This window comes from Danio rerio, chromosome 20, assembly GCF_049306965.1.
Source record: "Danio rerio strain Tuebingen ecotype United States chromosome 20, GRCz12tu, whole genome shotgun sequence".
Lineage (NCBI taxonomy): Eukaryota > Metazoa > Chordata > Actinopteri > Cypriniformes > Danionidae > Danio > Danio rerio.
The window spans coordinates 32,266,437-32,289,986 of record NC_133195.1 but is presented as its reverse complement, the minus strand read 5'-3'; the positions used below and the strand labels follow the sequence as shown (position 1 = coordinate 32,289,986).

The following is a 23,550-nucleotide window of genomic DNA, read 5'->3' as shown; positions in this document are numbered from 1 at the left end:
CACAATTGCATTAACTGGAACTTTATATATTTATAGTTTAAATGTTAAATATGAGGCATCTTAAATTTGCTAGGGTTTTTAACAACAAACAATAGAAAGGTCATGATGAGCAAACGAGAATATGAACACTATTTTGTATTTGCCTACTATTTGTTATAATTTATTAAAGAATAACAATAGAAATTCTGACTCAAGCAGGCTGATTGTAATCCAGGTAATGAGTAGCCTACCACCATTTACTGTCAGTTTTATCTAGCTATGGATTTTTGCGCCATCTACTGTCCATTGACTGTGACACATCTTTGTTTTGCAGGAGAGACATGCATTTACAATAAAACAAGTAAAATAAATGTATAATTTCTATATAAAAATAATTATGAATCGCAATTTATGTATCCAAGATAAGTTAATAGAGAATTCATGATAGAGTCAATACTTTATTATTATTATTATTATTATTATTATTACTTATCTGTCAAGCCTAAAAATAATTTAGTTACATTCCAGACAATATAAATGTTTAACAACATAATATAGAGCAAATACATAAAATAATTATATGGGATAATATAATTCCTACAATGTGGCAATGTGCAAATTGGGGGCTATGCCTTGTTATCTAAACTTGAAGTATGAATTATTATTATTATTATTATTATTATTTTGATTCACATATATTTATACAATATAATTACATTTCATTAATAAAATAGATGTTTAAAATTATACGTGTAAATGAGTTGAGTTATACTGTAAACGAAGAAAAAAATAAACATCAAAATTGTAATTAACATGCACATATACATATTACACAATATAGTAAAATGAAATAGCCCTACCAAAGGGTTCTAGATCAGTGGGCCAGGGCCTACTGTAAAATATTACGCTGAACAAACGAGTGACTTTTATTATGAAAAACGTATAGTCGGCCATGTTGAAAGCGAGTATGCTCACGCTGAAAACAGAAAACAAAAATTGTCTCATGTTTTGAAGTTCAGCTTACGTTTACACCATGGACGAACAAATTACTGTAAGTATCTCTAGTGTGTATTTTGTCAGTCTGCAGTGTTATGTGGAAATTCGTTATACTCTGTGAGCTGCGGTGCTGTTTCTCCAGGGTGGATATAGTGAGCCATGCGGACAGTGCGCTGCTGTGGACTGGGGAGTGTCAGACGAGGGTCAGTTCTTCTGTAAGAGCTGCCACAATGTCATCGAGGTGGGTTAATAGATATTTTAATATATAGTACATTAATACATAGACAGAAATCACTTTTTTTTTACATATGTATAGTTCTTCCAATTCCTATGAGCTTGTTTAAATGCATGGACAGGTATGAAGTTGTCGTATGTATTATAATTTACTCACTTTTCTGCTGATTTTCATTATGCTGCTGACTTTAATAGTTATATTAACATTTAATTTAATGATTGGTTAATTAATTTAAAAAAAATCATTAAACAAAAAGCTAATTAAAGCAGGAGTTGGGTAAATAAATATTACTAATTATTATCATACTCCCCCGGTTGATTGATTTATTTTTATTGAAAGCAGACATAAATGAAAACTTTTCATTTTATGAAAACTAAAATAGTATTTTAGTCACGTAAAGCTTATGCAGGTTTTATGAATGGGTTACATGCACAGAAGTGTTGTTCAGCCGAATCTTCAGGCAAACGATTGATGTGACTAATTTCAATTGCATAAGGGACCTTTTACAGCATCGATAATGTAGATTTTTATTTAGTTTAACAAAAAAAAAAAAACATCAGTAAATAGCGCTTTTCTGCCCAGCCTGCTCTACTGAGCTGAAGTTAGTTTTATAATCACATTGGTTCATTGTTTAACACTAGCCCCTTTCACACATACAGACCTTTCCGGAAAATTGGCGGCAATTTTCCGGCAGGTCCTTTTTGAAAATACCGGTAAATTCGTTCTGGCTATTTTCCGGAAAGAGAAGTTGTAACATTACCGGCAATTTGCCGGAATGCTGCGCTGTGTGAATGCAGAAGGAAGATTCCCGTAATAAGCGCGTGCACGTCTAGAACGTGCTGACGTGAGACGTCTGCTTTAGCCAATCACAACAGTCAGACGCATTTACGTCCGCGGGGTTTGTGAGAATAAAAGCCTTTGAATATTTTTCCAGACACATTTAGCTGCTAGAAGTTAGTCAGATCACGTTTATATGTTCTTCTTAATGCCAACTGTGTAAATAATCATCGATGAGATGCTTATGATAAGCCGTTGTTTGTTTACCTTCAAGCTTTGCGTGTGCCTGTGAAACAGCCTGTGAGCGCCTGCACACGCAGATATTATGAACATCTCGACATGCGAAAGTGATCCTGCGAAAGTTGTTCACAATATTGATCATCCACAGAGTTTGTAATTTAGTCAAATGTTTACAAACACAAGCGCAGCCGTTTAAAGCTCATTTGTGGTGAATGATGTCAGAATTTACCGGTATTTTGGAATGGATGTGTGAATGCTCTTTTCCGGAAAATTTCCGTAACGTCCTTACCTGTGTGAACAGGGCTTTTTTGAATATACCGGTAAAGTCGTTCCGGAAATTTTCCGGATATTTACCGGTATCACTGTGTGAAAGGGGCTACTCACAATCTGTGAAGTGCTCCTATATTGTTTACCATGCTACGCTGAATATTCAGCCTGAAATAGCATGTAAATATGGCTTAGTAATAAGTGTAATTCCTGCATGCCACCGGCCAACCACTAAGCATACAGTAGTCGCTGTAGGACAAATCGTGTGAAAGAGTGAGACCAGCGATCCTTGCATGCATTAAATATTGTACATCATGACAAGTTTTGCTTGCGACAGAACTGAAAATGTGCTAGATATATAATACAGTATGTCGTTCGGAATTGTAGTTTTATAAGTACTATAAAGTTTTCTAACTGGCAAATGACACAATCTAGTGATTGTCTGCTGTCAACTTTAAGCTGCGCGTTCATGATTTCAGGAGTCCTGGCTTGGGATGGCTGGGGTTTTCTAAGATATGCTAACGGATAGCATTTTGGCAGATTACCTCCTGCACCTTTAAACTGACAAACAAAACAAAAACGTTTGGTGTAAGACTTGCTGAAGAAGCTTTATGGCTCATTTCAGGAGAACAAAACCAATTTTTAAAAAAAAACAGCATCTGAAAACGTGTAATATAATAGAAATCTGCAGGCACAAATTTATAGTGCTATAAAAGAAACACTTTATGATGACTGTTTTGTCTACAGTGTCTCATCTTAATGGCATGATGTTATAAGCTTTACACACCTAAAGCATGTTGCTTGTTTTAACATCTTCTAGAAAATAAGGGAGGTAGAGGATGTTACCAGCCTTCATCATAAGCATGGCAGGATCTCAATAGTCAGGAAACCCAAGAAGAAAAAACATGGTCAGTCCAGCTTTACTTACTGTTTTTATTCTTGTTGATCATTTCTAACAGGATATTGTGCTAAAATGAAAAATTGAACCTGACGCCTCTTATGTCTGTTTTCAGATTCTGAAAGGGAGTGGTTGGTCTGTGAGGGATTTCAGTTCATCCTCAAACACCAGGCCAAGGCTTTGGTCAGTCTAGGTGTTTGTATGAAGTTTGAGGTTAGTGCTCTTCGTTTACTGAATCAAATTAAGTAGTTTGCACAGTATTCTTATGTTGTTAGATTTTATATTTGGTACATTGATCTCTTATGTAATTATGTAATTTTCTGTATAATTTGTTTTACTTTATTGTAGAGGTTTTTTTTTTTGTGGGTGCAAGTGTAAAATATAATGTATAAACAGTGCGACTTGTAGGATCATTTTACAGGTTAAACCCAAAAAGGACTCTCCTGTCATGTCACTTGCAATCGACACTAATAAACAGGAAGTAAGCCTCTTACAGACTATGTTTTTAATGAATGATATAGCTGAATAATTAATGATAAAAATGTGATTTGAAGATTTAAAAAGAGGGTGGAGGGATTAATTTGATTACACACATCACTGAGCTGAAATGTTTGTGACTTTGTTTTCCAATAGAATGTAAAATAAAGAACGTCAAAACACATAATTTAATGAGTGCGGATCACTGGCTACTTCTTAGTTTACTGAATCACTTTATGGATGACAAAAAAAAAGAATCTCCAAATTAAGGTTGGGAATTGGAGATTTATTTAGATTCTAGTATTGGATACTTGGATTAGAAATCGGATACTTGTTATAAAGTCAAACATTTAATTTAATGAGTGCGGGTCACTGGCTACTTCTTAGATAACTGAATCAAAAGAGTAGCTACATTTGGTAAAGAATGTCGGCAAAGTTAAATGTCATTATTATTGTAAAATCAAAGTCGATATGCATAATTGGAATAGGAATTGATCAAGTTCAAATGTTAGCCAACCCTACTCCTAATGCAATGTCATGTTTTGTTTTGACAGACAGAAGTTCTGTGGAATTTCTGGAAGAGGTACCTGCAGAACACAAGGCAAGCTTTTACTGAAAATCCAGTGTCCACTGCGAGGTTTGAAGTGGTACGTTTTGTGTTGAATTTTAAAATTGAAATTGTTTTGAAGACCTGTGAAGAAGATGTTGACAAATTTTTATTAAAAAAAGCAAATAATAATCAAAAGCCATTGTTTAGTCATTGTTTTGCTTTTTAAAATTAGTTTTCATGTTAATGCTATTTTATTTTTACATTTTCTCTTAACTTCAGTTTAATTATAGTTCATTTCCTTTACTATTTTTCTCAATTTTAGTGTCGTTTTATGAACACATTTCTCTTTAGTTTTATTGCTTTTAGTTTCAGCTTTAGTAATTTAGTTTAACAGAGTTCACAGACCAGGTCCAGTGTTCAGAGTAAAGTTTAGTGTTTGCAGAGCTTACATTAACTCTTGTTCACTCCTATTAGTTATAGAAAACAAATTAAATCATAGTTTGAACTTTGAACAGGCACTGAAGACAAAAGCACACAAATGCGTCTCAAACAACAAAAGCTAAAATTATGAAGAAAAAAAAACTTCATATAGTTAAATATGCCTTGTTTACATTTTTTTTGGCAAATTAAGCAAAGTTAAAAGGCTTTTTACTTGCTCCAAGATTATTGGTTTCCCTCTGCGGAGTCTAGCAGAGTTACATGAACAGCAAAGAAAGTGTGGGAGATGATTCTCATCTTCTGAAGCCTTTTTTTTCCGTTGCCCTCTGGAAGAAGGTTTAAAAGCATCAAATGCTCTGTTAACAGATATAAATTCACCTAATTCACATTTATTCTTGAGTCAATCAGGCTTTACAACCTTTCATATTAGCAAGTTTTACATTTTTAATATGTAAGTCCTTCCTATGTTTTTCAGCACTATTTATGAAGACATTAAGCAGCATGCTGGATTGTGTTTTTTAATATTGTTTGAAAGTGATTTGTTTCTTTATGTGTTTGTTGTATCATGAAATGCTACTCTACTAACCTAATTTAATTGGCCCTGGTGGGATTTTTAAAGTTGTAAAACTGTTAAACTTGAACATTTTTTATGTTTATATAGAAAATATATTTTTGTCAATAATCATGAGCTTAAAGGATGATTATTGGTTGGTTTGTATTAAGATTTTCTGGTATAATAGCATCTACAGTTACTTCTATAATCAGCTGAAGGTCAGATTTTCTGTTACAGGGTAAGTGTTTTTTCATTTTAAATACAATAATTTTGCTATTATTTCAGTTAGTTTTTCAGTCACTGATGCTTTTAGTTTCAGAATTAAATTTTTGTGGGAACTTTTTTTTTTTTATAAATCCACATAGGTTTTTGCAAGAAATTAGTCTAAAATCAGTGACATCTTGTGTAAGGAAATTGGTTCTTTGTTTTCAGACAGTAACTCCATTTTTCATGCACTTTTATCTTTATATAGTTTTCCAGGCCTTTTATACTGGGGCCCTAAAATTTAATTGGGCACATTGCACCTTTTATTTTTCTAATTTATTTCTACAACAATTTGCTATTAATTTCAGATAAAAAAAAAATTAAATCTGCCAGGCACCACGGAGTTTAAATGTTTTCCCTGTGTTTGTGTGGGTTTCCTCCAGGTGCTCCGGTTTCCCCCACTGTCCAGGAACATGTGCTTTAGGTCAATTGAATAAACTAAATTGTCTGTAGTGTGTGTGTGTAAATGCAAGAGTGTTTAAGGGTATTTCCCAGTCTTGGGTTTTGGCTGGAAAGGCTTTCGCTGCGTAAAACATATGCTGGATAAGTTGGCGGTTCATTCAGCTGTTGGCAACCCCTGATTTATAAAGCTACTAAGCTGAAAAGAAAATGAATGAATGAAAAATAAATCTGCTTTCTTGTAGTTTATGAAGTCCCAGAGTGGCTCAGAGTCTGACACCCAGAGCCACCAGTCATGCTACAGTGAGGCTTCTTCAGACACAGAGATGTCTGTCTCAGGTATGAATGTGAATCAATTTCTGGCAGATAGCACATTTTCACCTTATTTGAAGTGTTGGTTGATCTTTATTTAATTTTTTTTGCTACAGGTATATCTGTTGATGGAAGATCCGCTGTAAGTTCGGAGTCCCTACATTCTATACCCCAAAAAGGGAGGAGAGGAAGAGTATCCAATCTTATGTCCATGCCACGCACACTGGCCATGTGCTATTTGGCTCTGCTGTGGGTTCGAGAGGCCATCACTCTGACTGACCTGCTGAGGTTTGGAGGATGCACAAGCATTTTAATTTTTAACTTAATTGTTTTATAATGTCACATTTTTGATTCAATTCAAGTTTATTTGTATAACGGATCAAATCAGCTTTACAAAAGGTGCACATTAATGCATTACAATCAAATTTGCCACAACTGTATTAGTTACTAATAACTTTAAATAAATAGAAACAATTAGTTTTTAACAGTTAAAATTAGTATATATAAACATAGTTAACCTGCAGTTATATAGCATATAGGTGATGTCCATGTGTACATACTCAATGAAGTGTGATAAAGGACACAGGATTTTACTCGTTGGGAATTAAGTATTAATATTAATATACACAATATGAGATTTAATACAAAAAGTAGTGTTGCATGTTTCAGAGTGAAAGCTGTGTTCTGTTAATCGTGATTGCTTACAATTCAGTCCGAAATTTCCTTATGCATTTTTTGTATTCAGATGCAAAAAATTTGTCACTTACACAAACCTTGCACACTGAGTCTGATGCATATTAATTCATTTATTCATCACAAAAAATGCAAAACGTTTTGCAGTCAGTTCAAGCAGTGATAAATTGTTCTCTCTTTTCTCCAAAGTAGAAAAAGAAAGAGGAATAGGCTACATATTGTGTTCATCCAATACTAACCTACATAGAGAGGAAGGAGAGTTCTTCTTATCAAAGAGCAGCGCTACTATTATCCTGAAATGCAAAGTTTATGTCAGGAAATCAGTGGAATTTTAGTTCATTGCTTGTGATACTTCACACTTGTGATACTTTACAAATTCACGTACGTAAACAAATCCTGAACAAAGAATGGCAGTACCTACAGGCATTATAATAAATGGTGGTCGGGTTGCAGACGAAGGATGAAAGTGAAGAGTGGAGTATGTTGTGGATGAAAGTGTAGAGGGTTGTCGGTAAAATGAGGTGCCTGATCAGATTTCAAAGGTGCCGTGTTACGGCACAATTTAAGCCCTGTATATGGACCTTAAAAGGTCATGATCCTCATTCATTGAGTAATTGTGTTATATTTTTATTTCACATTCTTCAGTAAATATAACCATTCAAAATAAATTTCCAGAAGAATGTGAAGTAAAAAATATAACACAATTACTTAATGAATGTCGTTCATGACCCTTTGACTTATTGTGTTTATAAGATTAACGCACCAAAACTTACCAACACAGAAGCACAGTGCATACTTCAGTATTGAACTTAATAGCTACCTTTGGACTTTGGAGCAATGCAAAATGACATTGACACTTCTAAAACATAACAGACCCAGTGACGTTTTATTTATTTATTTGCAACCACAGTTTTTTGTTTTCATGTAGCATCCTGGTTAAAAGATGATTAAGTCTTTCACTGATGGTTCACGCAAGGGCGTAGGTTTGCGCTTGACATTGGTGGGGACTGGGGACGAGTCACCCCCCCAAGAATGAATATATACATTTTTTTTTTTTTTTAAATATATATATATATATATATATATATATATATTGCTATTTATTATTTAACTGCTATTAAAATGTATTATTAAGTAATCCTCTCTTCTTACAATTTATTAAGTTAAATGAAATAGTCATGCGTATAGCCAAGGGGGGTCAGGTAGTTTGAAAGACCAAAAGTTGTATTATTATTATTATGTTTGAATTTTTCTTATTATTCAAATGGACAGATTTTCACTCAGGAAGGTTGAATGCGCCGGCCAGTTTGTTATTTGCCCATAGGCTTCAGTTTTTAATTTAAATCAAATTTTAACAGATTTCCCAAAGAAAATTATGATAAAAAATTGTATTTTAAATATAAGTATATTTGCATATTTGAAGAGTTTAGATGCAAAAACCTCTAAATGCCATTTAATATTTACTTCTAAAATTATAATTTTTCTCCAACTCCTGTGTGTGGATTTTACTTTTATAGTGACAAATACGTTCTTTTCATTGCCTTTAAAGTAAAATAACTCAACATAAATATACAAGGCTGAGAAAAATGCTCATTTTACATGGCATTTAGAGGTTTTGGCATCTGTACTGTACTTCATTACTTTATTCTAAGAATGTAAAGTCCTAATTTCTAGTTCAAAGTATTTTTATTATTTATAAAACTGTAATAAAACGTACAGTTTAAATGTGTGAATAAAGCAATTTGACAAAATGGTAGGAAATAGTTTTTGGTACATCAAAAAGTGTAGTTGTAATAACTATCCAACAAGATTATCCAGCAAAAATTAGTTTTTAATATGTCACTAAAATGTCATATTTATACCTCAATTAAACAGAAAATCAGGTGAATAACTGCAAAAAGGTTCAGTTTTTCAGAAAACAAATAACCCTTTTCAATAAACTGGCTACAGGCCTGAAAGTGTTATGTTAAAATAATGTTTATTAACTGATAAAGTGAGAGTTTAATAAAGACTTTCGTTCATTTTTCGTACAAATTAAACATGTCTCATAGTATTATTAAAAGATGGAGCACAGGCTGTAGTTTTTCTGACAAATTGTTTCAACCAAAATTGGAGATGTTACTCTAAGAGATTAGGAGAACTGGCAGGGTCATACGTTTACATGTAGGTGTTTATTCTGCAGTTAGTTTTCAGGGAATATTGTTTACAGACTAACGTTAGTCTGTTTTAACGTTAGATTGAACGTAAAAGCGGTGAAAACACTACCATAACGGCATTATCATGATGGACTCATTCAGAAGCGAACTTGAGTTTATGTGACTTACACTTTTCGTTGGAAAAAGCTCTTTATATCCACCTTTTCTTGCTACCTCCATCCTCTCTTGTGCGAGGCACACACCTCACACATCGGGAAATTCCCCCCCGCGCAGTTGTTTTGGCGCAGTTTGTATCTGAAACCATGATCTGAAAGCAGCCACTCACATGACAGCAGGGAAAGGCACAGCCAATCACAATGTTCATATGTGTTTGGGGGCGGTGCGACTTGAGGAGAGAACGTGATTTAACCCTTTCGGCATGTCTAGGTTTATACTGACAGCGCGATGTTTTTAAGTGAATTAAATTATTGGTGGGGACATTTCAGTAGTTTGTGGATATTGGTGAAGACACGTCCACCGTCCACCCTAAATCTACGCCCCTGGGTTCACGATTCATTTATTGGCCCAATTCCATAGAACCATTACACAACATTGCATCATGAATGCATCACTGTAAGAACTATAGAGAAAACAAAAAAACAAACTATCAAACACAAATGAAACACGAAAATTAAAATACTAAGCCAACATCAAAAATCAAACATTAATCTTAAACAAATTAAATAAATCAAATTACCTTATTTTCCCTTAAGAAAGAGCTAAAACTCATAAATGGGGAATCCGTGAATTAGCCGTTTACCCGTGCCTTTTTGCCGTGTTTCACCTAGAGTTCCATGCCTGGCGTGCTTTGCTTCATGTGCATTACTATACATGCCATATATTCGGTAGGCTCCGTAATCTCTGTGTCATAATTAGTCCCCAACCATAACTTAATTCATTCAACAAAAATCAAACCATGTACAAAATAAAACCAAATAACAAAAAATGTAAATCATAAACAATAATGACACATTTCACGTTTCATTACAGTTCATGTTAGATGTATTATCAGTAATGACCTAATGTTTAATAAATAATAAATAACAAGAAAGACATCTGATTTTGCAATCATCTGTTTCTTGCAGGATGGTCGCAGAAGGCCATATTCCTTACTTGCACCTTCACGAAACATTTCCAGCAGAGATGAGAATGTTCGGGAAAGATGTCCAAATCTTTCGGGTTCTGGTGAGGAACATATAAACAGTTCTCACTTCACCACTCATGAATCAATGTGTTTCATTCTATACCAACTTCTCTTCTTTAGTTCTTTCCATCTTATGCGTTCATCAAAAAAGAAGCTTTAGTTCTGGCAAAGATCATGAAGTTGCCGTCCTTCCCAACAATTTCTCAGGATTGTCTTTTCCACCCAGTTCCACTCACTGTCCGCTATCTGCTAGAGGCAAACCTTCCAGGTGAGTGTTTTTTTTTTCACTGTAGTGGAGACGTTGTGGTAAATTATGAAAATGGATTTCAAACAAATCTATCCAACCCATATAATCCTCTTTTTTTTGTGTGTGTTTGATACACTCCTGACTCTGCATGTTCATTTTAGATGCTCTTCATGTTTGGGTCCAGAAGGTTATAACTGGAGCTGGTATGGATAGCGATTCCTTTCTGACGTTTGACCCCACTGATAAGAAGCCTCATCTCTTGAGTTATGATGTTCAAGCTGTAGCTGTCATTATTGTGGCCATGAAGCTCCTTTTCAAGTTGGATGATCATGTGGAATGGTTTGTCACTTCTTTATTTTCTGTAAAGCTCCACAGTTAATTTGGATTTAAAGCAATCTTATTCCCACGCGACACTAACTATGTTTTCATTCAAAAATGCAAATTAAATTTATGCGCAAAGCTGGATTATCGCATGAAAGACGTGCAAATAAAGCAGCGTTTCCATCCAATGAGTCAAAGAGAACAAAATCGTCCACTCCTGATTTACTGGCGCCAAATATCAAAAGTAAAAACAAAATTTGCTGCGGTAGGAGAAGCTGTGTGAATCTTTTCTTTATTGAATAAATGACTTGCGCCTCAAAAGTCAAATGCCGACACGCAATGAATGTGTGGTGGCATTTGAAGATGTTAGGAGCCCAGGCGCTCTTGACAATTCTGGAGCAGGGTGTCTTCAGGGTCTTAAAATGTCTTAAATTTCAAAAACTAAATTTTAGGCCTTAAAAAGTCTTAAATTCACTGCAATATTGTGTGGTCTTAAATCATTTTAAACAGGACTTAAATTTCCTTTGTCCAAGTAAAGATACCCAATCGGGCTGACATTCATCCAATCGCCAACAATCCATCTTATTTAAATCAGGGAAAGAATACTAACAACAATTACACAGTTCCTTGTGATAATAACAGGGCAATATATTGCTTTACGATATCTTCCATTCATACAAAAACCATTTACAGAAGTAAGGGCGAGGAGACTAGACATAATATTTATAAAAAGGCATAAAACTTAAAGTTTTATAACAGAAATGTATTAGGTTCAATAGAAGTAATACTTAATCAATTTGGATCAAAAGCCAACAAATATATTTTTGATTATTTATGTAATCGCCTCCACAATAAAAGTACTTTTACCAATGTTAAACATGTCATAAATAAAGACATATTCTGTTGAATTATGTTTTTTGTTTTGACACATTAAAGTATGTCACTAAGAAATAATAAAAAAAAATTGTGGCAAACAAAACCTGCTGGTTTGTCCATTCACACACATTTTTATCATCACATGATCTCTTATAACAAAATCACATGACCTTTTTTAATGTGCATGCTGGAATTTGTTCAGTAAAAATGTTTCCATCATAGTTTATGCACCTCTTTCCTTATCAGATAAAAAGTTTATCCTACTCAGTTTTGCACATATGTATTATGCACATTTTCAAAACTTATGCGCATCTTGGCTTTTGCATCAACCGTTTTTATGTGCATCTCCAAAATGTGCATAAAAATAGGTGTATTAAGCATTTAAGCTTTAAAGCTGTTTTAGAGTTGTTTGGATTGAAACTATTAGTCTGAGCCATTGAGTGTTATTATTTTAGGGTTACAAAAAGTCAAATAGTTACAGCAGTACTGAGATAAAAATATAAAGTTCAGATGTAAAAAAAGTACTGATGTGTATGGTAGTGATTAAATTTGGGGTAAATTGCATTTTGAAAGGAACTCATTAAAGTATAGTTGACCAAAAAAAAGAAAAACGATTTGTTTACTGTCACTTCACTTGTTCAAAATGCATTTGAGTTTCTTTCTTCTAATAATCAGAATAAAGATATTCAGAAAAATAATTTCCAAAATGGCACCCATTGACTTACATAGCATTTTTTTCCTTCTATGGAAACCACTGGTTAATGCTATCTGACATTTTTGATACTAGCTTCTTTTGTGTTCAATGGTAAAAATCTGATTCTGTGTTGAGGGAGAGTAAACAGTGATTAAACTTTAATTTTGGGGTGAACTATCCCTTTAACCCTCCTGTCATGTTCACATCTCGCCCCTTACTTTTAATGTTCCTGGTCAAAATTGTCTGTTTTAACTGCTTTTAAATTAGCACAAAAAAAATTATTTAACTTTTTTCTTTGCTGTGAACAATGTGTCAAAGTAGGGTTTAACATGAATTTATAGAATTAGACATAAAATAACTGCAGTGAAAATACAATTAAATACAAATAGGCACTGAAAATGTCAAAATACTCCCACCCAAAATATCAAAATACTTTCTTTCATTACTAATAGACAGCTCGCTAAAATAACAATCACATGGTCTGACCAAAGAAATTGACATTTAAATCCATTTGAATGATTTATTAACCAGCAAAGCACAAACAAACAGTATCCTTTCCTGTTTACTGAGTTCTCAAATTTTCATTCAGTCCTTCAATTGTACTATATTTAGTGTACTGAGTAATAGTGAATGAGGGTATAGACGGTGATTGAAGGTGTGTGTGTGTGTGTGTGTGTGTGTGTGTAGGACACAGCACTAGCACTAGTTATACTTTGGTCATTTTTGAGCGAGATGCAAATGGTCTAATCCAATAGAATAATTGATGCTAAGCTAAAAGTGCTCCTTCTAGACCCAAAGATTGGTATAAATTTGTACGGTCTGATGGGTGAATATAGTCTGAATACCCAGTCATTTCCTATGGTGGTCACTTTTGACCGGGAACACCACAGGTTGATTAAAACACTCAAAATTCAATGAAAGAGGTGCTCATCACTTTTATGTGTTCAAGTGCATAGTGCGGAGGATATCCTATAGTCTTGAGGCAATCAGATGTAAATCACAGTATTAAGGAGATTTGACCTGACCAATTTTGTATCAGTTATTTTGTTATGCCATTAGGTGTTGAAGTTATTTGTTTTTTAATTATTTCAAAATAATAAAAGTCTGAGTTAATCTGGCAGTTTTTTTTATTTAATTAGAACAAATTTTAAGGCAAATAAAATGTTACAATAATTTAGGATTTCAGATTTATTTATTTTTTTCTAAAAAAAAAAAAAAAAGTTGTATGCGTTTGCTAACTGTTTATTTTTTTCATTATTGTCTCAAGGAAATTATCTCATGATGCAGCCAAGAAGAAGAATAATAAAGGTAAAACCATTTCACTAGATATTTATTTTTGCATATCATATCATATTGGTAACGTGTTCTCGCATGCTTTTCAGTCTTCAGTTTAGAAAAATGGTTTAACATTGTACAGCCTGTCTTAGAGCAAGCCAGACTCAAGGAGGAACAAGAAGAAGCTCGGTAAAACACAATCATCCCAGTAATCTCTGTGACTTTATTGACAGCTCATTCACTACAAACACTTCTGCTCTTCTCTGCTCTTTCAGACGGCAGTGGAATTTTGCTAACCCTTTCATCACAAATCTGAAGCGCAAGTCCCTAGTTCTCAAAAAGAGGCGTAAGCTGATTAGAACACATCTCAGTGAATTTATCCTCCGTCCTCTAGTGTGTTTTTATCTGATCAAATGCTGTCCACCTTTATATCATCTCCAGGTGTGACTGATCATTTGCAGCAGAGATTTCAGAAGTTTGCAGATCCTGCACCAGAACAGTCCACGTCCACCACAAACTCTCACACCAGCTTCCGCTTCAGCTGGGGAGAGGAGGAGGGTTCAGATGGACCCAGTATGTTTAACCAGAATTTGGACTGTACTGTTAAGGCAAAAGCGGTCAATGGCCTGGCCAACCAAAGATACTGGCATCCTGAACTGAGGATATGCCCAGAGAAGTAAGTAAACACAGATGCTTTTTCTCATTTTTGTAAAACTTGTATCCAAATGTATACAACGCATTTAACATCATCCAAGCAACAGAGGTGAATTTGTAATGCACATTACCTACAAGTCACTAGTTTCAGTTTTGCTTAATGTGCTTTAAGGCTTGATTACTATAATAAATGATCATAGTGTATGTCACAATATACAGTCAAGTCGGAAATTATTCATACTCCTGAAAAATTCTGACTTGAAGTTTCTTTTTGGGTGCTTTCACATCTGTGGTTCGTTCACTTGATCTGGACCAAGGGCAACAAATGATACATTGAAGCATTTTTCTGCTGTTTTTGGATCGTTTTCACACCACACTGATTTCTTTAGTCCAAACCTGTTAAAAAGATTTAAAATGCAGTCAAGTGACGAAATCCACATCACTCATTGGCCAGATGTTATTAAATGTGTTTTCTTAAACTGCTTTTCGATTGGTCAGAATTAACATGCAGAAAAATGCCAATGGAACTCCCGCAAGCAAACAAACTGGCAGACACAGGCACGACTGCACTGGCTGATTGTATTTCTGGTTAATGTATACTATGTAGTTTGTATACATCACTTTAGACAAACTATACATTTCGAGAATGAAGTGTGGCTACAGCTGTGACAATGTTTTAATGCATTGCAAACGGCAAAGGCGCATTGCAAGTCACTTCAGGAGGAGGCGTGAATTAAATTAGCTAAACTGCGACATGGTCATCTTCCAGAAATATTTCCAACGATCCATCAGCTAATGTTTTTTTCCCTCTCTCTCTCTCTCTCTCTTTAAAATCGATGGTAAAGAAATGTCAACAAATATTTTTCCTCCACACCCCACAAGATTAGGCAGAGCATCGGACTGCGGCAGCTGGATTAGTAAAAAAAGGCCAGTACTTTTTGTGGTTGGGTCTGTTTTAGTTCGGATTATGTTCTCACCAAAAACTAACCTTTCCAGGATTCGTTTGAAAGTGTACTGAGATCACCTCTACAAGGAGGTCTCGATTAGCTTTTTTGGTTCACTTTTGGTGCACACTGCAGTGCAATTGTTACATTCACACCTGCCCAAATGAACCACACCAAGAGAGAAAACAAACTCTAGTGCGATTCAAACAAACTAAATAAGGCAGGTGTGAAAACTCTTATTCAACCAGCAAGTTGTTTGGATTGGAAATGATACAGGCTTCTCCCAAAATAAATCAAGATGTGCACGAGGCATTATTGTGGGATAAGCTATTTCTCAGCTTTTATTTACATTTGAACAAAAACTTAGTCAGACTTTGCCATGGGGTTTGATTAATTTTGCACTTGACTGTTTTATAGTTCAATATTTTTCCTTTTCTGTTCTGAATTAGGGTTGTGCGATTAATTAAAATCATATCAGAATCATAATTTGTGAACATGAACAATTTCTAAATCGCCTTAAAGCATGATTTTCCGGCAGTATGATCTTTAAACTAATCACAACGTAGCGTGCCTAAACAGACCGCAAGAACAGGAGACTGAATAGCCTGCGTATACAGCAATGATGATCTCAACACAGGAGGACTTAGTGCCTAAAAAAGTCAACATCTATGGTGTGGGATTAAGTTATTTTGGATACAGGAAGGCTGATGTATGGCAGAACCAAGTAATTTGTAAGTCCGTCATATATTGCGTCTAAAAGGGTGTGGGAAGAGTGAGTGCGTCACTTCCTTCAGTATTTTCAACATGCTTTGTGGTCGCTCCTTTGTCATTGCTTGGTGACCATCAACCATTTTCCCAGAGAATAACAAACTAACAAAGATTGCTGCCGTTCCAATACAAGTTTTATGTATGGAGAGAATTAAAAAGCACTTGGTGTTCAGGTGTCTTGTGTTTGTCTGAGGTAGGGCTGGGCGATAATTCGATATCGATAATTATCACGATATAAAAAAATTTCGATAAAACGATAATGACATTTCGATAATTGCTTGATAATATTTACGCACTATGCGTAACAATGCGCAAGCATTTTGCAGCCTGCCCTTCCGGATGCCGCACGCCTTACAAGTTTACAGCCATAGTTGTACTTAAAGGAGTAAGAAAATAAGGTAAAAAGGTCAGAGTCACAGACATTGTTGACAAGAAACGTCACTAGACCTCAGTCTTGAGCTACTTAGTTTTTTGCTATCCGACAAACAGCAACGTGCACTGCAAACTGCGCAAGATGACTTGTGTCATCGAAAGCAGGCAACTCTATAAGCCTGTTTCATCATTTAAAACAACACCACCCTTATGAAGATGCTAAGAAATTACAGACCTAAACAACTGCTGGTAAACCAGGGCAACTACCCTGCAGAGTCTCATGTCATCATTTTCGAAAGTCGTGCCTTACTAGAAAACCCCCCCAAAAAGACAGACGAAAGATATGACAGACAAAACTATCTCAATTACATCTCAATGACTACTTGAAGCTTGCTCTACAGGCTGCATTAAGGATATTTACACTAAAACATTTACACTAATAAAAATAATATAATAAAGTAGCAAATTCAAACAAAGTATCTAACAAAAATTAGTTAAACTTGAGTAAGGGGATGATAGTGAAGCCAAACAAAAGAAAGAAATATAACAAAAAAATTCTAATTCATGAATAATCTCTTACCTCGCTAGAAACTGATGCAAAGAAAGAAAAGTCCTTCAGCGCAGTGCGCCGCATTCTTCCTAATAAAATAAATATAAAGATGACGTTCACCTGATGTCTTTAACAATACACTTTCTACGTAATGGAAGTCGCACGACATCTTCCCTATCCACCTTACTCTGAGAAAAGAGTGAACTTGAGGAGATATAGGCTAGCTCTATATTGTCGGGAAAGAGCCGAGCCAAAAAAATAACATACAAATCAATCTAAATACAAATGAACAAAACTCACAAAATTTCTCAAAGTGGGCAAAAGTAATGCAAAATAATTTTACCCAAACGAAAGTTAAGCAAAAACAACGAAAATCATAATCATGTTGGAAAAATACACGAAAAACGAGATCAAAGTTATCTTGTTTCTAACAGGATGATGGAAGATTTTCCTCTAACTCCTCTAACTGAAACTTTTAACAGTAGGCTACTCTTGCACTACCTTCATTATTGGGCGTCTCATATCTTCTCATTCTACAAAGCCCACTCTCTGCTTTTTGCTGATCCACTGCCATGTCCCGCTATACACCCGCAACCCACCTGCAGTTAGCTAATTATAATGTATTTTTTTATTACCCGACCCGTGGTTTATCCACAGCGCCGCAGATATAACCGCCATTTACGGATCACTAACGGGAGGCAAAAATACAACCTTTAAGGCTACACCCTTACCATTAGGTTCAGACAAAACTGCAGTGTATTTTACTGGTGAATATGTCATTTAAAAACACTTTAGAAACACAGTATATGTGTATTTTTTCATTAATTTAAACGGAAACCTATCTATCTAAATGAAAACTTAATCAAAAATGAGCATCACTATGTCTGTGTCTGCACAGAGATCAAGCTTCTCACCTGAGAATGTGGACATTACGGTGTTTTTGAAGAAGAACTTAAAACTTAATTAAATATTCCAAATGTCCTTAGAGAGGACAAGCCTGTTTATCTTTCACTAGTCTACACTGCAGTTCTTTATTTTATTTTAGTTTACTTAGTTAAGATGGCTGCACTAAAGAAAATAGTTTTTTCTGACTGGTCTATATTGAAGGTATTTATTTAATTGTTGTTGTTGTTTACTCTGGTATCCTGACTGTACTAAAATGTGTAAAACAAATGTGATAAATATCGATATCGACTGATATGAAAAAATTATCGTGATAATTTTTTTTGCCATATCACCCAGCTCTAGTCTGAGGTATCCGAAATGTGTATATTCCATACAAAGTATAAAGCTGATCAGTCAGTTCTTGTTACGTGACTCGCCGTGCAACATTCTGAAAAGTTCAGTTTAAAGTTTGTCTAAAAAGAGAGTTTTTTTAGCTGGGTGCACCTGGAATACACGCGTGTGCCGCTCTCAATATGTGCACTCAATCCATTGGGAATAATGGACTTGTGCGCGATATGTAAACGACCGATTTCACAGCATTGTCCCAAAGAGGTCTATGATCTATGCATGACAAAACAAATCTGTAAACACACATAACTACTTCTGATATTTGATCAAGCAGAACATCGGAGCCTTACTTGAGTTTGACTGTGCATGTGCTCACACAAACACATACACGCATATTTTGTTTTGTTTTGTCATAGGTCTGTTCTAGAGACAATTTGTTAGAGCTTTACTTGGTGATTTTGATTTTATATTATGTCTGTTTTAGAGACATGTTAGAGGTCTTTGATAAAGATCTAATGTTTTTTTCTTTTGAAAGATGCTTCAGATTCATACTGACAGATTCAGTCTGTCTATGACAAAGTCAAGATTATCAAAATTGCAATATTGTTCAAGAAAATCTTGACGGGTTTCTTTTGCCCGTATCGCACAGCCCTATTTTGAATGCAGTCAAATAAATACATGTTTATAATATTTGTAAAAGCTTCATATATTCTTTTTCAGGACTGTCAGCCTATTTTACATCATTTCTGAATGTAATTTGAAGCCATATTACTTGCCCTTTTTTTCTTTCTCCTATCTCTCAATTTTTATGAACTTATTATTTCTCAGATTTAACTCAGAACTTAATTTCTTGAAAATATAGTCCTGTATACTTTGTATGTTTGCTCGCTAGTATATTGATTTAATCTCCCTTTTCTCTTTTTACAGTAAATGTGTTAGTCATTTCTCAAAATTTGAGCCCAGTTTACCTCGGATGTTCGTGTGGGTGCTTGATCTCTTCTCGTTCATTCTGGGTGTCCTTCAGTCTGACGTGTACGAAGAGGTCCTCAACGTTGAGCGACGCTTCTTAAAGAAAAATTATCGGCTCGACAGTCGATTGACTTCTTCTCATCTGAAAAAGAAAAAAGGTCCAATTCTGTAACTCATGCTGTTGGAGAGAATATCACAAACACAGACTGAATTCAGCATACCAGCTTCCCAGATTCCTTTTCTTCTCCTCTCAACAGCAACAAGACTGGTCAGACTTTCATAGTGATGCCTTGTCATTTTCAGTAGTGTCTTGCAGAGTTTAGTTCTGTGAGTTTGGGAATTAACAGTATCTGTTGCCTTATAAAAAAAGACAGGTTTGCCTTGTATGCGTGTTGTTTTGATTAAAGAAATGCAACACTTACATTGGTTGTAGCTCCACAAATGAACCAACAGGGGGAGTAATGAACCTTACAATTAAGTGCTGATGGATTCTTTTGTCCTGCAATTCTCAAACGTTTTGTCTAATGTTTGAGCAAAATGCGTAGCAAAACTAATTCTGCTGAAAGGCTGAAGTAGTTTTGTATATGAGCAGTCTTTTTACTTTATTTACTCTTTTAACTATATCCTATTGTGATTTATTTTCTGCGGCATTTGCTTTAATAGATCAGAGTGAACGGATGTAAGCCGTTTAACTCCCGTTAGTCTAACAAATGTGTCTTGTAGGAGAATGTAGCCTATATTTAGTCGTACTGTGACTTGCACGTAACTGCTTTGGACTTTAATTCCACTTTTCTGCCACATTGTCATCAGCATAACACATTTGAGCCCATAGTATAGTTGTTTTTTTACATGTATATCAGCATACAGACAGTTGAACACTGTCTTCCAAACTAAAGTGCACTCCATTTGATAGTGTGTGCAAATACTGGTGCTCAAAGCGATCACGTTTACTTTCTTTGCAAAGATTTGAATGACGTGTTTGTATGAACTTTTTTTTTAAAAATGTGTAAAGATAGAAGTATACTTTAGGCATTGAGTAGTCCTTTAACCCTGAGTCTAAATGACTACTTCTTGCTAAATGCTTCAAATATATAGCAGTTTATATATAGTAATATATATTTTTTCTTGCTGTTTTGCATATTTGATCAGTTAAGAAACGTATTGACTTTATGTTGAGGTAAAGTTTCTGAAACATCCTTTATGTTAAAGGAATTTTTATGCACCGGAAGCCAAAGATTTGTCAATTCTTTTTCTTCAGCTAAAAAGAAATGAATTCATTTAAAGCAATACAGACCCTTTTATTGTGCAAATTTAATGTTAAGGCAACTTAATAATAAAACAAATAAGGGTCATTAAAAGACGTATGATTTTAACAAATGCTGCCCTGTGGATTAATTTGCAGCTCCCTCAATATGTATTTTCAAATCTTGCCAAAAAAAAATTCTAATGCTGTGGATTTTTGTTTATAATGTGGATGTTGTATATGACCTTCCAAGAGTTCACACTTAGCTGACGATTGATTATAAAGCTTGTTTGGCATCCTGTCCGGGAAAAGAGAACTGAGCTCATAAGATCTTCGAGCCTGGGGCTCCCTCCCGTTTGCAAGGCGAGAGGGGAGTTTTAGGTCAGGTAGATCTCGAGAACTCCCCTGCTGTAGTAGCTAATGAACAGATAGTGATTGCTCTTAAGAGATAACTACCTGGTGCATATCTATGGTGCCGATATGGATTAGTCAATTAACTTAAGTTGCATGTTTTTGTACGGTGGGAGGAAACTGGGAAACCTGGGCGAAACCCATGTGAGCATGGGGAGAACATGTAAACTCCGCACAGAAACGTCGGCTGGCTTAGTCAGGACTAGAACCAATGATGATTTTGCTGTGAGGCAACAGTGCTAACCACTGGGTCACCGTGCCACCCATCTTGAAACAGTGGAAGGTGGAATTCTTCTAAATGAAGATGGCTGTCATATGGAACTTAGAGTGTTTATAGTGGTTTAGGAATCGTTCTTTCGGATGAGACGTTAAACGGAGGTCCCAACTCTCAGTGGTTGTTAAAAATCCCAGGATGTCCTTCGAAAAAGAGTAGGAGTTTAACCCCGGCATCCTGGTCAAATCTGCCCACTGGCCTCTGTCCATCATGGCCTCCTAAACATCCCCATATTCCATTTGGTTTCATCTCTGTCTCCTCTCCACCAATCAGCTGGTGTGTGGTGTGCAGTCTGGCGCAAAATGGCTGCTGCGCGTCTTCCAGGTGGATGCTGCACACTGGTGGTGGATGAGGAGATCCCCCCCCATTGTGTAAAGCGCTTTGAGTGCCCAGAAAAGCGCTATATAAATGTAAGGAATTATTATTATTATTATTATTAATTATTGTCTGATTGGTAAATCGTAAATTGAATAATGCGGACCGGCTGCAAGCAATTATAAGCATGTGATCCTCTCAAAATTAGTTTATAAATAAACTTCACTAAGTACCATATGAAACTGTTTATTATTATCAAAATGATTTCTGTTAAGCTCCTTTATTATTAGAATATTCCAGTTTTCTTCCAAAGTGTTTATTCATCTTCAGCTGAAGTCATAAAGCTGCATTTCAAATGGGAGTGATTAAATGATCAAATTTGAATACTTGATTGACCAATTTTAATAACATATTGAAAAGCCAAAAAAGTTACCTTTAACACTTGTTCAAACTTGACTGAAGTGTAAAAGCTGGTTGACTAAAGAGCAAGATATCTGTGTGGTCCTAAAAACCTTAAAAAGTCTTAAAACTACTGAAATGTTGTGTTATAGGTCTTACATCTTTTTAAACAGGTCTTCATTCTCCTTTGTTCATGTATTGTAACCAATCTGGCCATTAACACCCATACAATCACCAACATTTCAATAACACCAATAAAATAGCATTTAATTACTTAGAGTGGCATTTGCTTAAAAGTTCTCTGTTTATTTACTGCTGAGGATGCTGACCTGACCTATATATTTTTATTATTAAATTATTATTGAAGACTGAAGTGCAGCTATGTTTTGTTCTATTCTTGGTAAGGGTGATCGGATTTGTGAATGGAAATATTTAAAAATGAATAAAGAAATATTCAAACAAATGTATTATTATTGCATTATTAAATGTAATAAATTTGAATCATTTTGATAAGCCTAATGAAAATCTTTTCTAAACTTTGATATTTGAAAAAAGTCTAAAATTTCATTTATAATGTTCTTAAAATGTCTTAAGTCTCAAATTTAACTTGGTAAAACCTGCAGAAATCTCTGAAAGAGGAAACTGGTTGCTCTTTAGCCTGGAAATCTATCATGGATGATCCAGAGAGAAAAACACATGGGAACAGGACAGGATTGATGGAGTAAGAAATTTGAGAAGGATGCATCCAGGGGGGCTGAGCAGAGTGAGAAACCAGGACAGAAAGCCTGTGTGGTGTCATGGGTGTTTCTCTGGCTTTGTTTCCCAACCAAATCAGCTGAGCTGACTGAATATATGTGTGTGCATGTAAACACACCACAGTTCACATGCTTACTGCGAGAAAAGGCTTGACGCGCAAAAAACAAACTCTTGTTCCCAGTAAAATTAGCCACCCAGCATGCCTTTCGGCGTTGTTTTCGCTTGTCACGTGTAGAGAGGTCGTTTTCCTGGCATGTTTTCTGTTTGATTTGGGCTCTCCCAAACAGACAGCGCTATTTTTGAGCTGCTCACACACTACATGTGCCAAACGGAAAACACTCGTGGGGAAATGCGCGCTGCACCAGCGACGTTTAACCTTGACTAGCGGAGACCAGCTTTTGTACAAATAGACAGAAAAGTCTACACGTTGTTTGATTAACAGCTGACTGTCTTATCTTTAGCGGTTTATCTTACTCTCAACGTCGTCCCCCACCGACGTTTTTAACTACTTCTATTGTTTGACGAGCGCCACTTCTGCTTCAGTTTCTGTATTTATTTGTTCGACATGTAAGATTCAAAGAAGTAGTTTATGACGGATTATCACTTCTGTTTTGGGGCGCTGTTACCTGTAGGCCTCGATCTAGCAGTTAGCCTAAACCTTCAGATTCTTTACTGTAAAAGAGTAATAATGCTTTAGTTCATGAACATAGTAAAAAAGAAGGTTGTTTTTTTAAACTTGCACATATTATGTCACCCTTATTAAAAACAACTGATTTAGTTCATCAGCTTATTTGTAGAGAGCTCCATGAGCTGGTTTTTCTGAGTCAGATAA

At 35.2% G+C, this 23,550-nt stretch overlaps 1 protein-coding gene across 2 annotated transcripts; it reads left to right on the top strand.

The window, feature by feature from the left end:
- Positions 1 to 919: 919 nt before the first annotated feature.
- On the top strand, positions 920 to 20,508 carry taf1b (TATA box binding protein (Tbp)-associated factor, RNA polymerase I, B). 2 transcript variants are annotated; one of them, XM_021468407.3, is made up of 15 exons: positions 920 to 1,030; positions 1,118 to 1,216; positions 3,315 to 3,402; positions 3,508 to 3,873; positions 4,424 to 4,516; positions 6,319 to 6,412; positions 6,502 to 6,673; positions 10,359 to 10,458; positions 10,538 to 10,685; positions 10,826 to 11,003; positions 13,823 to 13,863; positions 13,938 to 14,019; positions 14,106 to 14,176; positions 14,272 to 14,506; positions 19,279 to 19,741. In XM_021468407.3, exons 4-15 carry the CDS (start codon positions 3,841 to 3,843, stop codon positions 19,490 to 19,492), a joined length of 1,461 nt encoding a protein of 486 aa, XP_021324082.2. In that variant the 5' UTR covers positions 920 to 1,030; positions 1,118 to 1,216; positions 3,315 to 3,402; positions 3,508 to 3,840; the 3' UTR covers positions 19,493 to 19,741.
- The last annotated feature ends 3,042 nt before the right edge of the window (positions 20,509 to 23,550 follow it).

What these genes read in the sequence shown, in the direction of transcription:
- taf1b (XM_021468407.3), top strand. Translation starts at nt 3,841, where the DNA reads ATGTCACTTGCAATCGACACTAATAAACAGGAA. An exon ending in GAGGAACAAGAAGAAGCTCG is followed by an intron (nt 14,020 to 14,105) that starts GTAAAACACAAT and finishes CTGCTCTTTCAG; the next exon opens with ACGGCAGTGGAATTTTGCTA. An exon ending in CTGAGGATATGCCCAGAGAA is followed by an intron (nt 14,507 to 19,278) that starts GTAAGTAAACAC and finishes CTCTTTTTACAG; the next exon opens with TAAATGTGTTAGTCATTTCT.